The sequence below is a fragment of the Oncorhynchus mykiss genome, chromosome 23, assembly GCF_013265735.2.
Source record: "Oncorhynchus mykiss isolate Arlee chromosome 23, USDA_OmykA_1.1, whole genome shotgun sequence".
NCBI classification, from domain to species: Eukaryota; Metazoa; Chordata; class Actinopteri; order Salmoniformes; family Salmonidae; genus Oncorhynchus; species Oncorhynchus mykiss.
In genome coordinates, this window is record NC_048587.1 from 709848 (window position 1) to 725318 (window position 15471).

The 15471-nt window shown below is 44.3% G+C and overlaps 1 protein-coding gene across 1 annotated transcript in view; it reads left to right on the forward strand.

Moving 5' to 3' along the window:
* Window positions 1–15471, forward strand: part of LOC110516746 (ryanodine receptor 2) — a 563076-nt gene that overhangs the window by 432238 nt on the left and 115367 nt on the right. The window contains exons 65-69 of the mRNA XM_036960048.1: window positions 303–363; window positions 2369–2607; window positions 3155–3236; window positions 11291–11421; window positions 12179–12306. Coding sequence (XP_036815943.1) covers window positions 303–363; window positions 2369–2607; window positions 3155–3236; window positions 11291–11421; window positions 12179–12306 — 641 coding nt within the window. The remainder of the gene's footprint in view (window positions 1–302; window positions 364–2368; window positions 2608–3154; window positions 3237–11290; window positions 11422–12178; window positions 12307–15471) is intronic.

Genomic DNA, 15471 nt, shown 5'->3' on the forward strand with positions numbered 1-15471 from the left:
CAGCTCTACACTGCACCCTGTGGTTCCGTATCCATGCATGTCTCAGCTCTACACTGGACTCTGTGGTTCTGTCTCAGCTCTACACTGGGACCCTGTGGTTCTGTCTCAGCTCTACACTGGACTCTGTGGTTCTGTATCCATGCTTGCCTCAGTTCTACACTGGACCCTGTGGTTCCGTATCCATGCTTGTCTCAGCTCGTCTATATGCTGTGGTTCCGTATCCATGCTTGTCTCAGCTCGTCTATATGCCGTGGTGCTACAGGACTACTCACGCTGTAACACTGCCTCATGTCTCAACACAGGAAGCCATGCTACCTCCATAGTCAACTGTCTTCACATACTGGGCCAGACACTGGACGCCAGGTGAGTGACCACATGAACCCTATTAATATGGAAGTCATATTGAGTGTGTTTGGATCCCCATTAGCTGATGTCATGATGTGTTAAAAGTTGTTTTTCTCAACATGTTGTTTCACCATTACCCACTGGATTTAGAATCCAGCCATCTCTCAACATGTTGTTTCACCATTACCCACTGGATTTAGAATCCAGCCATCTCTCAACATGTTGTTTCACCATTACCCTCTGGGTTTAGAATCCAGCCATCTCTCAACATGTTAGTTTCACCATTACCCTCTGGATTTAGAATCCAGCCATCTCTCAACATGTTGTTTCACCATTACCCACTGGGTTTAGAATCCAGCCATCTCTCAACATGTTAGTTTCACCATTACCCTCTGGATTTAGAATCCAGCCATCTCTCAACATGTTGTTTCACCATTACCCTCTGGATTTAGAATCCAGCCATCTCTCAACATGTTGTTTCACCATTACCCTCTGGATTTAGAATCCAGCCATCTCTCAACATGTTGTTTCACCATTACCCACTGGGTTTAGAATCCAGCCATCTCTCAACATGTTGTTTCACCATTACCCTCTGGATTTAGAATCCAGCCATCTCTCAACATGTAGTTTCACCATTACCCACTGGGTTTAGAATCCAGCCATCTCTCAACATGTTGTTTCACCATTACCCACTGGATTTAGAATCCAGCCATCTCTCAACATGTTGTTTCACCATTACCCTCTGGATTTAGAATCCAGCCATCTCTCAACATGTTGTTTCACCATTACCCACTGGATTTAGAATCCAGCCATCTCTCAACATGTTGTTTCACCATTACCCACTGGATTTAGAATCCAGCCATCTCTCAACATGTAGTTTCACCATTACCCACTGGATTTAGAATCCAGCCATCTCTCAACATGTTGTTTCACCATTACCCACTGGATTTAGAATACGGCCATCTCTCAACATGTTGTTTCACCATTACCCTCTGGATTTAGAATCTAGCCATCTCTCAACATGTTGTTTCACCATTACCCTCTGGATTTAGAATCCAGCCATCTCTCAACATGTTGTTTCACCATTACCCTCTGGATTTAGAATCCAGCCATCTCTCAACATGTTGTTTCACCATTACCCACTGGATTTAGAATCCAGCCATCTCTCAGCATGTTGTTTCACCATTACCCACTGGATTTAGAATCCAGCCATCTCTCAACATGTAGTTTCACCATTACCCACTGGATTTAGAATCCAGCCATCTCTCAACATGTTGTTTCACCATTACCCACTGGATTTAGAATCCAGCCATCTCTCAACATGTTGTTTCACCATTACCCACTGGATTTAGAATACGGCCATCTCTCAACATGTTGTTTCACCATTACCCTCTGGATTTAGAATCTAGCCATCTCTCAACATGTTGTTTCACCATTACCCTCTGGATTTAGAATCCAGCCATCTCTCAACATGTTGTTTCACCATTACCCACTGGATTTAGAATACGGCCATCTCTCAACATGTTGTTTCACCATTACCCTCTGGATTTAGAATCCAGCCATCTCTCAACATGTTGTTTCACCATTACCCACTGGATTTAGAATACGGCCATCTCTCAACATGTTGTTTCACCATTACCCTCTGGATTTAGAATCTAGCCATCTCTCAACATGTTGTTTCACCATTACCCTCTGGATTTAGAATCCAGCTATCTCTCAACATGTTGTTTCACCATTACCCACTGGGTTTAGAATCCAGCCATCTCTTAACATGTTGTCTGCATCCCCACAATCTGTGCATTTGAGAAAGCTTGGTGTGATTGTGAGTTAATGGTTGCTTGGGTATCTCCATTCATAATAATCTGTGCCATTAAGCAGACGATTTTATCCTGAACCACCTCGTGTGTGTGTGTGTGTATACATTTTAAGTATGGGTGGCCCCGGGATTCGAACCCACAATCCTGGCGGTACCAGCGCCGTTCTCTACCAACTGATCGTAATATAATCCGTGTCTGTTCTCCAGGACGGTGATGAAGACGGGTCTGGAGACGGTGAAGGCGGCGTTGAGGGCGTTCTTCGACAACGCAGCCGAGGACTTGGAGAAGACTTTAGAGAACCTGAAACAGGGCCAGTTCACTCACAGTCACTCCCAGCCCAAAGGAGTCACCCAGATCATTAACTACACCAGCGTAGCCCTGCTCCCTGTCCTCTCCTCCCTGTTCGAACACATCGGGCAGAACCTCTTTGGGGAAGACCTCATATGTATGCATACCAGTAGATCAATTCACATTTGGATCATTTGTTTTTTTGCTGAACAAAATCTGATATAGGGGCAAATCCACCATAGCCTGATGAGAGCTTGTAGCACCACCTATTGGCCAATGATGAAACTGCACTTACCTGTAGCTCATGAGACAAGCCCTCATTAGGCATTGTTAATTAAAAAGGCCATCCCTGTATCTCATGAGACCAGTCCTCTTTAGGCATTGTTAATTAAAAAGGCCATCCCTGTATCTCACACAAGACAAGCCCTCATTGTTAATTAAAAAGGCCATCCCTGTATCTCACACAAGACAAGGCCTAATTAGTAATTGTTAATTAAAAAGGCCATCCCTGTGTCTCATACAAGACCAGCCCTCATTAGTCATTGTTAATTAAAAAGGCTTCATGTATATCTGGCTTAAAGTACCAATAAATAAGCCAAGGCCTGTTTGACCCCTAATGTCTTATTGTAGTCCAACTACACCGTCCTGTAAAGATCATACTGTAGGTCCTCTGTGTAAGGAGACTTCCCTTGTTGTCTTCACAGTGGATGATGTCCAGGTGGCCTGTTACAGGATCCTCAACAGCCTGTATAGTCTTGGTACCAACAACAGCATCTACGTAGAAAGGTAACGTCAAAATGAAACGCAATGTGAACGCGATGATTAATTAAGAGGAAGTCAATCACACAGTCAACTCGAGGTCATTTAGTAAGTTCACCATTCTGCGATTCTCACTGTTGAACATCGTAACAGTGTTCAACACAACGCTCTTTTCGTCATCATTCTGTCTGATCCGTTATCATTTTGTCTAATCCGTTATTATTTGATCTGATCCGTCATCATTCTGTCTGATCCGTTATCATTTGATCTGATCCGTTATCATTTGATCTGATCCGTCATCATTCTGTCTGATCCGTTATCATTTGATCTGATCCGTTATTATTTGATCTGATCCGTTATTATTTGATCTGATCCGTTATTATTTGATCTGATCCGTTATCATTCTGTCTGATCCGTTATCATTCGATCTAATCCGTTATCATATGATCTGATCCGTCATCATTTGATCTGATCCATTATCATTTGATCTGATCCGTTATTATTTGATCTGATCCGTCATCATTTGGTCTGATCCGTCATCATTTGATCTGATCCATTATCATTCTGTCTGATCCGTTATTATTTGATCTGATCCGTCATCATTTGATCTGATCCGTCATCATTTGATCTGATCCATTATCATTCTGTCTGATCCGTTATTATTTGATCTGATCCGTTATTATTTGATCTGATCCGTCATCATTTGATCTGATCCGTCATCATTTGATCTGATCCATTATCATTCTGTCTGATCCGTTATTATTTGATCTGATCCGTCATCATTTGATCTGATCCGTCATCATTTGATCTGATCCGTTATTATTTGATCTGATCCGTTATCATTTGATCTGATCCGTCATCATTTGATCTGATCCATTATCATTTGATCTGATCCGTTATCATTTGATCTGATCCGTTATCATTTGATCTGATCCGTTATCATTTGATCTGATCCGTTATTATTTGATCTGATCCGTTATCATTTGATCTGATCCGTTATCATTTGATCTGATCTGTTATCATTTGATCTGATCCGTTATCATTTGATCTGATCCATTATCATTTGATCTGATCCGTTATCATCTGATCTGATCCGTTATCATTTGATCTGATCCGTTATTATTTGATCTGATCCGTCATCATTTGATCTGATCCATTATCATTTGATCTGATCCGTTATCATTTGATCTGATCCGTTATCATTTGATCTGATCCGTTATTATTTGATCTGATCCGTTATTATTTGATCTGATCCGTCATCATTTGATCTGATCCGTTATTATTTGATCTGATCCGTCATCATTTGATCTGATCCGTTATTATTTGATCTGATCCGTTATCATTTGATCTGATCCGTCATCATTTGATCTGATCCGTTATCATTTGATCTGATCCGTTATTATTTGATCTGATCCGTCATCATTTGATCTGATCCGTTATCATTTGATCTGATCCGTTATTATTTGATCTGATCCGTCATCATTTGATCTGATCCGTTATCATTTGATCTGATCCGTTATTATTTGATCTGATCCGTTATCATTTGATCTGATCCGTCATCATTTGATCTGATCCATTATCATTCTGTCTGATCCGTTATCATTTGATCTGATCCGTTATTATTTGATCTAATCCGTCATCATTTGGTCTGATCCGTCATCATTTGATCTGATCCATTATCATTCTGTCTGATCCGTTATTATTTGATCTGATCCGTCATCATTTGATCTGATCCGTCATCATTTGATCTGATCCATTATCATTCTGTCTGATCCGTTATTATTTGATCTGATCCGTTATCATTTGATCTGATCCGTCATCATTTGATCTGTCCATTATCATTCTGTCTGATCCGTTATTATTTGATCTGATCCGTCATCATTTGATCTGATCCGTCATCATTTGATCTGATCCGTTATTATTTGATCTGATCCGTCATCATTTGATCTGATCCATTATCATTTGATCTTATCCGTCATCATTCTGTCTGATCCGTTATCATTTTGTCTGATCCGTTATTATTTGATCTGATCCGTCATCATTTGATCTGATCCGTTATCATTTGATCTGATCCGTCATCATTCTGTCTGATCCGTTATTATTTGATCTGATCCGTTATCATTTGATCTGATCCGTTATTATTTGATCTGATCCATTATCATTCTGTCTGATCCGTTATCATTTGATCTGATCCGTTATCATTTGATCTGATCCGTTATTATTTGATCTGATCCGTTATCATTTGATCTGATCCGTTATCATTCTGTCTGATCCATTATCATTTGATCTGATCCGTCATCATTCTGTCTGATCCATTATCATTTGATCTTATCCGTCATCATTCTGTCTGATCCGTTATTATTTGATCTGATCCGTTATCATTTGATCTTATCCATTATCATTCTGTCTGATCCGTTATCATTTGATCTTATCCGTCATCATTCGATCTGATCAGTCAACGGCCATTTTTTTTCTAAAGTCATCTGGTATCCTTTCATTTCAACCCAGTAAGCAAAAAAATAAAACCGTACCAATCTTCATGTTAAACTACTTTTACAAATGTCAAAATGAATTCAATGTGAATATGATGATTAAGAGGACGATAGGGTGTCTTGGAACTGATCAGCTACCCAGCTGGTTGAAATGGATTCAAAATACATCATCCAACCAGTTACGCCATTCATGTCCATTACAGAAATATAATTATGGGGTTCAAGCAGAGAAGCTGGGTGAGACCCTATTGTCTTTGATTAGGGGTTCAAGCAGAGAAGCTGGGTGAGACCCTATTGTCTTTGATTAGGGGTTCAAGCAGAGAAGCTGGGTGAGACCCTATTGTATTTAATTAGGGGTTCGAGCAGAGAATTTGGGTGAGACCCTATTGTATTTAATTAGGGGTTCGAGCAGAGAAGCTGGGTGAGACCCTATTGTATTTAATTAGGGGTTCGAGCAGAGAATTTGGGTGAGACCCTATTGTATTTAATTAGGGGTTCGAGCAGAGAAGCTGGGTGAAACCCTATTGTCTTTAATTAGGGGTTCGAGCAGAGAAGCTGGGTGAGACCCTATTGTCTTTAAATAGGGGTTCAAGCAGAGAAGCTGGGTGAGACCCTATTGTCTTTAATTAGGGGCCATGGAGCCAAACAGCCATGGAGCCAAACGGCCTAACGGCCATGGAGCCAAACGGCCATAGAGCCAAACAGCCATGGAGCCAAACAGCCATGGAGCCAAACAGCCATGGAGCCAAACATCCAAATAGCCTAACAGCCATGGAGCCAAACAGGCATGGAGCCAAACAGCCATGGAGCCAAACAGCCTTGGAGCCAAACATCCATGGAGCCAAACAGCCATGGAGCCAAACAGCCATGGAGCCAAACAGCCATGGAGCCAAACAGCCATGGAGCCAAACAGCCATGGATCCAAACAGCCATGGAGCCAAACAGCCATGGAGCCAAACGGCCAAACAGCCATGGAGCCAAACAGCCATGGAGCCAAACAGCCATGGAGCCAAACATCCAAATAGCCTAACAGCCATGGAGCCAAACAGCCATGGAGCCAAACAGCCATGGAGCCAAACATCCAAACATCCAAACAGCCATACAGCCATGGAGCCAAACAGGCATGGAGCCAAACAGCCATGGAGCCATACAGCCATGGAGCCAAACAGCCATGGAGCCATACAGCCATGGAGCCAAACATCCAAACAGCCATGGAGCCAAACATCCATGGAGCCAAACATCCAAACATCCAAACAGCCATACAGCCATGGAGCCAAACAGGCATGGAGCCAAACAGCCATGGAGCCAAACATCCAAACAGCCATACAGCCATGGAGCCAAACATCCAAACATCCAAACAGCCAAACAGCCATGGAGCCAAACATCCAAACATCCAAACAGCCAAACAGCCATGGAGCCAAACATCCAAACATCCAAACAGCCAAACAGCCATGGAGCCAAACAGGCATGGAGCCAAACAGCCATGGAGCCATACAGCCATGGAGCCAAACAGCCATGGAGCCAAACATCCAAACAGCCATACAGCCATGGAGCCAAACATCCAAACATCCAAACAGCCAAACAGCCATGGAGCCAAACATCCAAACATCCAAACAGCCAAACAGCCATGGAGCCAAACATCCAAACATCCAAACAGCCAAACAGCCATGGAGCCAAACAGGCATGGAGCCAAACAGCCATGGAGCCAAACAGGCATGGAGCCAAACAGTCTAATAGTTATTCTTTCTAACTATTTCTATTTACATCCTCAATTTCTGCAAGATGCCAAAAGGTTGGACATAACAGGACAGGCCAGTGGATTCCCTCTGGGGGGGGAGTTTCCTCTGAACCAATGCCTAGGACACATCCAGAACCAGCCATAGAGCCTCCTGGGTAATCTGTTGAATACGGTGTAGTAACAAAAACCTCCGTAACAACCGACAACATGAAGTCGCTGGATAAGGTTAGCCAGCTAGCTACACTGACAGCTGACAGAAACCTCCGTAACAACCGACAACATGAAGTAGCTGGATAAGGTTAGCCCGCTAGCTACACTGACAGCTGACAGAAACCTCCGTAACAACCGACAACATGAAGTAGCTGGATAAGGTTAGCGTGCTAGTTACACTGACGGCTGACAGAAACCTCCGTAACAACCGACAACATGAAGTAGCTGGATAAGGTTAGCCCGCTAGCTACACTGACAGCTGACAGAAACCTCCGTAACAACCGACAACATGAAGTAGCTGGATAAGGTTAGCCCGCTAGCTACACTGACAGCTGACAGAAACCTCCGTAACAACCGACAACATGAAGTAGCTGGATAAGGTTAGCCCGCTAGCTACACTGACAGCTGACAGAAACCTCCGTAACAACCGACAACATGAAGTAGCTGGATAAGGTTAGCCCGCTAGCTACACTGACAGCTGACAGAAACCTCCGTAACAACTGACAACATGAAGTAGATGGATAAGGTTAGCCCGCTAGCTACACTGACAGCTGACAGAAACCTCCGTAACAACCGACAACATGAAGTAGCTGGATAAGGTTAGCCCGCTAGCTACACTGACAGCTGACAGAAACCTCCGTAACAACCGACAACATGAAGTAGCTGGATAAGGTTAGCCCGCTAGCTACACTGACAGCTGTCAGTGAACAACAAAATGTTGTTTATCAACGCCACGTGGAAATTCCCACACCCAATTGGTGAATATACAGGACCAGTCAGAAGTTTGGACACACCTACTGATTTCAGGGTTTTTCTTCATATTTAGTATTTACTGGTTGAAAGAGTACGCAAAGCTGTCATCGAAGCAAAGGGTGGCTGCTTTAAATAATCTGATTTGTTTAAATAAGGATCCACCCCTTTTTTTTCCAAATTTTTCTCCTAAAATGACATACCCAAATCTAACTGCCTGTAGTTTAGGCCCTGAAGCAAGGATATGCATATTCTTGGTACCATTTGACAGGAAACACTTTGAAGTTTGTGGAAATGTGAAATTAATGTAGGAAAATAAACACAATAGATCTGGTAAAAGATAATACAAATAAGTAAAAACAACCGTTGTTTTGTATTATTTTTGCATCATCATCTTTGAAATGCAAGAGTAAGGCCATATTGTATTATTCCAGCCGAGGAGCAATTTAGATTTTGGCCACTAGATGGCAGCAGTGTATGTGCAAAGGTTTAGACTGATCCGATGAACCATTGCATTTATGTTCAAAATGTTGTGTCAAGACTGCCCAAATGTGCCTAATTGGTTTACTAATACATTTTCAAGTTCATAACTGTGCACCTTCCTCAAACAATAGCATGGTATTATTTCACTAATAGCTAATGTAAATTGGACAGTGCAGTTAGATTAACAAGAATGTCATCTTTCTGCCCATATCAGATATGTCTATGTCCTGGGAAATGTTCTTGTTACTTACAACCTCATGCTAATCACATTAGCCTACGTTAGCTCCACCTCATGCTAATCACATTAGCCTATGTTAGCTCCACCTCATGCTAATCACATTAGCCTACGTTAGCTCCACCGTGGGCGGGACACTGATCCTGCAGTTTTAACACTTTTTTGGTTACTACATGATTCCATATGTGTTATTTCATAGTTCGATGTCTTATTCTGTCTCATTCTACAATGTAGAAAATGCTAAAAATAAAGATAAACCCTGGAATGAGTAGGTGTGTCCAAACTTTTGACTGGTACTGTATATAAGTAGCCTTCATCATTCTTCTGAGGTGGAACCTAAATATGCATTTCCTCTCTTGAACAGGAAATTACATCAGAATAGTGGTGGCTACTTCCTCTGGGGTGTTACTTTAAGGTCCTCCATTTAGAATTGAGTGAAAAACACTTCAAATGCTTTAGTCCTCTGGCTCCGAATGACCGATCTGTACAACACTTGATATACGGTATCCATGGACCAAGATCTCACAAATTATCTTTTTCCAGGCTAGCATGTCCAACAACATGGTCGCTACTGACCAATAAACATTCACGTGACATGTATTCACGACTTGATAAAAGCTGATGTCATTTTTGTATGTTTTTTCACATTTTCTCAAAATCCCTACTTTGATGGACACTGGAACTATGATAGATAATGACAATCTAAAAGTGTCCTGTCTAGAACCTTCTACAGACTATGTTGACACCACATTTCATACATTTACAACAACCATAATTTGTTCTGTGGCTCATTTTAATATTGCATTAAGTCTAGTAAAGGATGTGACTGGGTTAAACCAGTTATTCTGGAGAAGGAGTGTCTTCCTGAACATGAGCTGTCCCTCCTCCTCCCCCTTCCTCCCCTACCTCCTCCTCCTCCTGCCCCTTCCTCCTCTTCCTCCTTCCTCCCCATACCTCCTCCTGCCCCTTCCTCCTCTTCCTCCTTCCTCCCCCTACCTCCTCCTCCCCCTCCTGCCCCTTCCTCCACTTCCTCCTTCCTCCCCCTACCTCCTCCTTCTCCTCCCCCTACCTCCTCCTCCTCTGCTTTCTTCCTCCCCTACCTCCTCCTGCCCCTTCCTCCTCTTCCTCCTTCCTCCCCCTACCTCCTCCTCCCCCTCCTGCCCCTTCCTCCACTTCCTCCTTCCTCCCCCTACCTCCTCCTTCTCCTCCCCCTACCTCCTCCTCCTCTGCTTTCTTCCTCCCCTACCTCCTCCTTATCCTCCCCCTTCCTCTTCCTCCTCCCCCTTCCTCCCCTACCTCCTCCTCCCCCTTCCTCCCCTACCACCTCCTCCTCCTGCCCTTCCTCCTCTTCCTCCTTCCTCCCCCTACCTCCTCCTCCTCCTGCCACTTCCTCCTCCTCCTCTTCCTCCTTCCTCCCCCTACCTCCTCCTCCCCTTCCTTCGCTTCCTCCTTCCTCCCCCTACCTCCTCCTCCCCCTCCTGCCCCTTCCTCCACTTCCTCCTTCCTCCCCCTACCTCCTCCTTCTCCTCCCCCTACCTCCTCCTCCTCTGCTTTCTTCCTCCCCTACCTCCTCCTTATCCTCCCCTTCCTCTTCCTCCTCCCCCTTCCTCCCCTACCTCCTCCTCCCCCTTCCTCCCCTACCACCTCCTCCTCCTGCCCCTTCCTCCTCTTCCTCCTTCCTCCCCCTACCTCCTCCTCCTCCTGCCACTTCCTCCTCCTCCTCTTCCTCCTTCCTCCCCCTACCTCCTCCTCCCCTTCCTTCGCTTCCTCCTTCCTCCCCCTACCTCCTCCTTCTCCTCCCCTTCCTCCTCTTCCTTCCTCCTCCCCCTACCTCCTCCTTCTTCCTCTTCTTTCTTCCTCCCCTACCTCCTCCTTATCCTCCCCCTTCCTCCTCCTCTCCTACCTCCTCCTTCTCCTCCTCCCCCTTCCTCTGCTTCCTCCCCCTACCTCCTCCTCCTCCCCCTATCTCATCCTTCTCCTCCCCTTCCACCTCTTCCTTCTTCCTCCCCCTCCCTCCTCCTCTTCCTCCTTCCTCCCCCTACCTCCTCCTCCTCCTGCACCTTCCTCCTCTTCCTCCTTCCTCCCCCTACCTCCCCCCTCCTCATCTTCCTCCTTCCTCCCCCTACCTCCTCCTCCTCCTCCCCCCCCCCCCCTCCTCCTCTTCCTCCTGCAGGCAGCGTCCAGCCCTAGGTGAATGTCTTGCAGCGTTCTCAGGGGCGTTCCCTGTGGCCTTCCTGGAACCAGAGCTCAACCAGTTCAACAACTACTCCATCTACATTACCAAGGGCTCCCGGGACAGAACAGGTACTGTTGCAAACTGTCCTTCAGGTGTTTTAGAATCAAAGACAGGATCGGTTTGGATGCAGAGATAGAGAGAAGCTTGGTATAAATGTTGCAAACTGAATTGAGGAATGACTGCATACAGTCTTTATGTCTCTCTCACTATCACCTTTTATCTCTCTGTCTCTTACTCCCTCTCTCCCTCCACCCTCTCTCCCTCCACCCTCTCTCTCCCTCTCTCTTTCTTTCTTTCTCTCTCTCTCCCTCCACCCTGTCTCTCTCCCTCTCTCCCTTTACCCTCTCTCTCTGTCTCTCTCCCTCCACCCTCTTTCTTTATCTCTCTCTACCTCTCTTTTCCTCCCTCTCTCTATTTCCCCCTCTCTCTCTCTATCTCTCTCCCTCCACCCTCTCTCCATTTCCCCTCTCTCTCTCTCTCCCTTCCTTCCCCCTCTCTCTCTATCTCCCTCCAACCTTTCTTTCTTTCTCTCTCTCTCCCTCCACCCTCTCTCTCACTCCCTCCACCCTCTCTCTCTCCCTCCATCCTCTCTCCCTCCACCCTCTCTCTCCCTCCACCCTCTCTTTATCTTTCTCTACCTCTTTTCCTCCCTCTCTCCATTTCCCTCTAACTCTCTCCCTCCACCCCCTCTCTCTCTCTCCCTCTCTCCCTCCACCCTCTCTCTCCCTCTCCCTCCACCCTCCCTCTCACTCCCTCCACCCTCTCTCTCCCTCCTCCCTCTCTCCATTTCCCTCTCTCTCTCCTCTCTACCCCACTGCTTCCCAGCTCTAGATCTGCCCTTCCAGGTAGGAGAGATGTGTCCAGTCATCCCGTCCCTGGAGAAGTCTCTGGAGGAGATCATGGATCTTGCTGAGTCCGGCCTGCACTACACGCAGATGCCTCACGTTATGGAGGTAGAGACTGGTTTACTACCAGGAGACTGGTGGTTTATTAACAGGAGACTGGTGGGTTATTAACAGGAGACTGGTGGTTTATTAACAGGAGACTGGTGGGTTATTAACAGGAGACTGGTGGTTTATTAACAGGAGACTGGTTTATTAACAGGAGACTGGTTTATTAACAGGAGACTGGTGGTTTATTAACAGGAGACTGGTGGTTTATTACCAGGAGACTGGTGGTTTATTAACAGGAGACTGGTGGTTTATTAACAGGAGACTGGTGGTTTATTAACAGGAGACTGGTGGTTTATTAACAGAAGACTGGTGGGTTATTAACAGGAGACTGGTGGTTTATTACCAGGATACTAGTGGTTTATTAACAGGAGACTGGTGGTTTATTACCAGAAGACTGGTGGTTTATTAACAGGAGACTGGTGGTTTATTAACAGGAGACTGGTGGTTTATTAACAGGAGACTGGTGGTTTATTACCAGGAGACTGGTGGTTTATTAACAGGAGACTGGTGGTTTATTAACAGGAGACTGGTGGTTTATTACCAGAAGACTGGTGGTTTATTAACAGGAGACTGGTGGTTTATTACCAGGAGACTGGTGGTTTATTAACAGGAGACTGGTGGTTTATTACCAGAAGACTTGTGGTTTATTAACAGGAGACTGGTTTATTAACAGGAGACTGGTTTATTAACAGGAGACTGGTGGTTTATTAACAGGAGACTGGTGGTTTATTAACAGGAGACTGGTTGTTTATTAACAGGAGACTGGTGGTTTATTAACAGGAGACTGGTGGTTTATTAACAGGAGACTGGTGGTTTATTAACAGGAGACTGGTGGTTTATTAACATGAGACTGGTGGTTTATTAACAGGAGACTGGTGGTTTATTAACAGGAGACTGGTGGTTTATTAACAGGAGACTGGTGGGTTATTAACAGGAGACTGGTGGTTTATTAACAGGAGACTGGTGGTTTATTAACAGGAGACTGGTGGGTTATTAACAGGAGACTGGTGGTTTATTAACAGGAGACTGGTGGTTTATTAACAGGAGACTGGTGGTTTATTAACAGGAGACTGGTGGGTTATTAACAGGAGACTGGTGGTTTATTAACAGGAGACTGGTGGTTTATTAACAGGAGACTGGTGGGTTATTAACAGGAGACTGGTGGTTTATTACCAGGAGACTGGTGGTTTATTAACAGGAGACTGGTGGTTTATTAACAGGAGACTGGTGGTTTATTAACAGGAGACTGGTTTATTAACAGGAGACTGGTTTATTAACAGGAGACTGACTGGTGGTTTATTGACAGGAGACTGGTGGTTTATTAACAGGAGACTGGTGGTTTATTAACAGGAGACTGGTTTATTAACAGGAGACTGGTTTATTAACAGGAGACTGACTGGTGGTTTATTAACAGAAGACTGGTGGGTTATTAACAGGAGACTGGTGGTTTATTACCAGGAGACTGGTGGTTTATTAACAGGAGACTGGTGGTTTATTAACAGGAGACTGGTTTATTAACAGGAGACTGGTTTATTAACATGAGACTGGTGGTTTATTAACAGGAGACTGGTGGTTTATTAACAGGAGACTGGTGGTTTATTAACAGGAGACTGGTTTATTAACAGGAGACTGGTTTATTAACATGAGACTGGTGGTTTATTAACAGGAGACTGGTGGTTTATTAACAGGAGACTGGTGGTTTATTAACAGGAGACTGGTGGTTTATTAACAGGAGACTGGTGGTTTATTAACAGGAGACTGGTGGTTTATTAACAGGAGACTGGTTTATTAACAGGAGACTGGTGGTTTATTAACAGGAGACTGGTTTATTAACAGGAGACTGGTGGTTTATTACCAGGATACTGGTTTATTAACAGGAGACTGGTGGTTTATTAACGGGTGACTGGTGGTTTATTACCAGGAGACTGGTGGTTTAATAACAGGAGACTGGTGGTTTATTAACAGGAGACTGGTGGTTTATTACCAGGAGACTGGTGGTTTATTATCAGGAGACGGGTGGTTTATTAACAGGAGACTGGTGGTTTATTACCAGAAGACTAGTGGTTTATTAACAGGAGACTGTTGGGTTATTAACAGGAGACTGGTGGTTTATTACCAGGAGACTGGTGGTTTATTAACAGGAGACTGGTGGTTTATTAACAGGAGACTGGTGGTTTATTAACAGGAGACTGGTGGTTTATTAACAGGAGACTGGTGGTTTATTACCAGGAGACTGGTTTATTAACAGGAGACTGGTGGTTTATTAACAGGAGACTGGTGGTTTATTACCAGGAGACTGGTGGTTTATTACCAGGAGACTGGTGGTTTATTAACAGGAGACTGGTGGTTTATTACCAGGAGACTGGTGGTTTATTACCAGGAGACTGGTGGTTTATTAACAGGAGACTGGTGGTTTATTAACAGGAGACTGGTGGTTTATTACCAGGAGACTGGTGGTTTATTAACAGGAGACTGGTGGTTTATTAACAGGAGACTGGTTTATTAACAGGAGACTGGTGGTTTATTAACAGGAGACTGGTGGTTTATTAACAGGAGAATGGTTTATTAACAGGAGACTGGTTTATTAACAGGAGACTGGTTTATTAACAGGAGACTGGTTTATTAACAGGAGACTGGTGGTTTATTACCAGGATACTGGTTTATTAACAGGAGACTGGTTTATTACCAGGAGACTGGTGGTTTATTACCAGGAGACTGGTGGTTTATTAACAGGAGACTGGTGGTTTATTAACAGGAGACTGGTGGTTTATTAACAGGAGACTGGTGGTTTATTAACAGGAGACTGGTGGTTTATTACCAGGAGACTGGTGGTTTATTACCAGGATACTGGTTTATTAACAGGAGACTGGTGGTTTATTACCAGGAGACTGGTGGGTTATTAACAGGAGACTGGTGGTTTATTACCAGGAGACTGATGGTTTATTAACAGGAGACTGGTGGTTTATTACCAGGAGACTGGTGGTTTATTAACAGGAGACTGGTTTATTAACAGGAGACTGGTTTATTAACAGGAGACTGGTGGTTTATTAACAGGAGACTGGTGGTTTATTGACAGGAGACTGGTGGTTTATTAACAGGAGACTGGTGGTTTATTAACAGGAGACTGGTGGTTTATTAACAGGAGACTGGTGGTTTATTAACAGG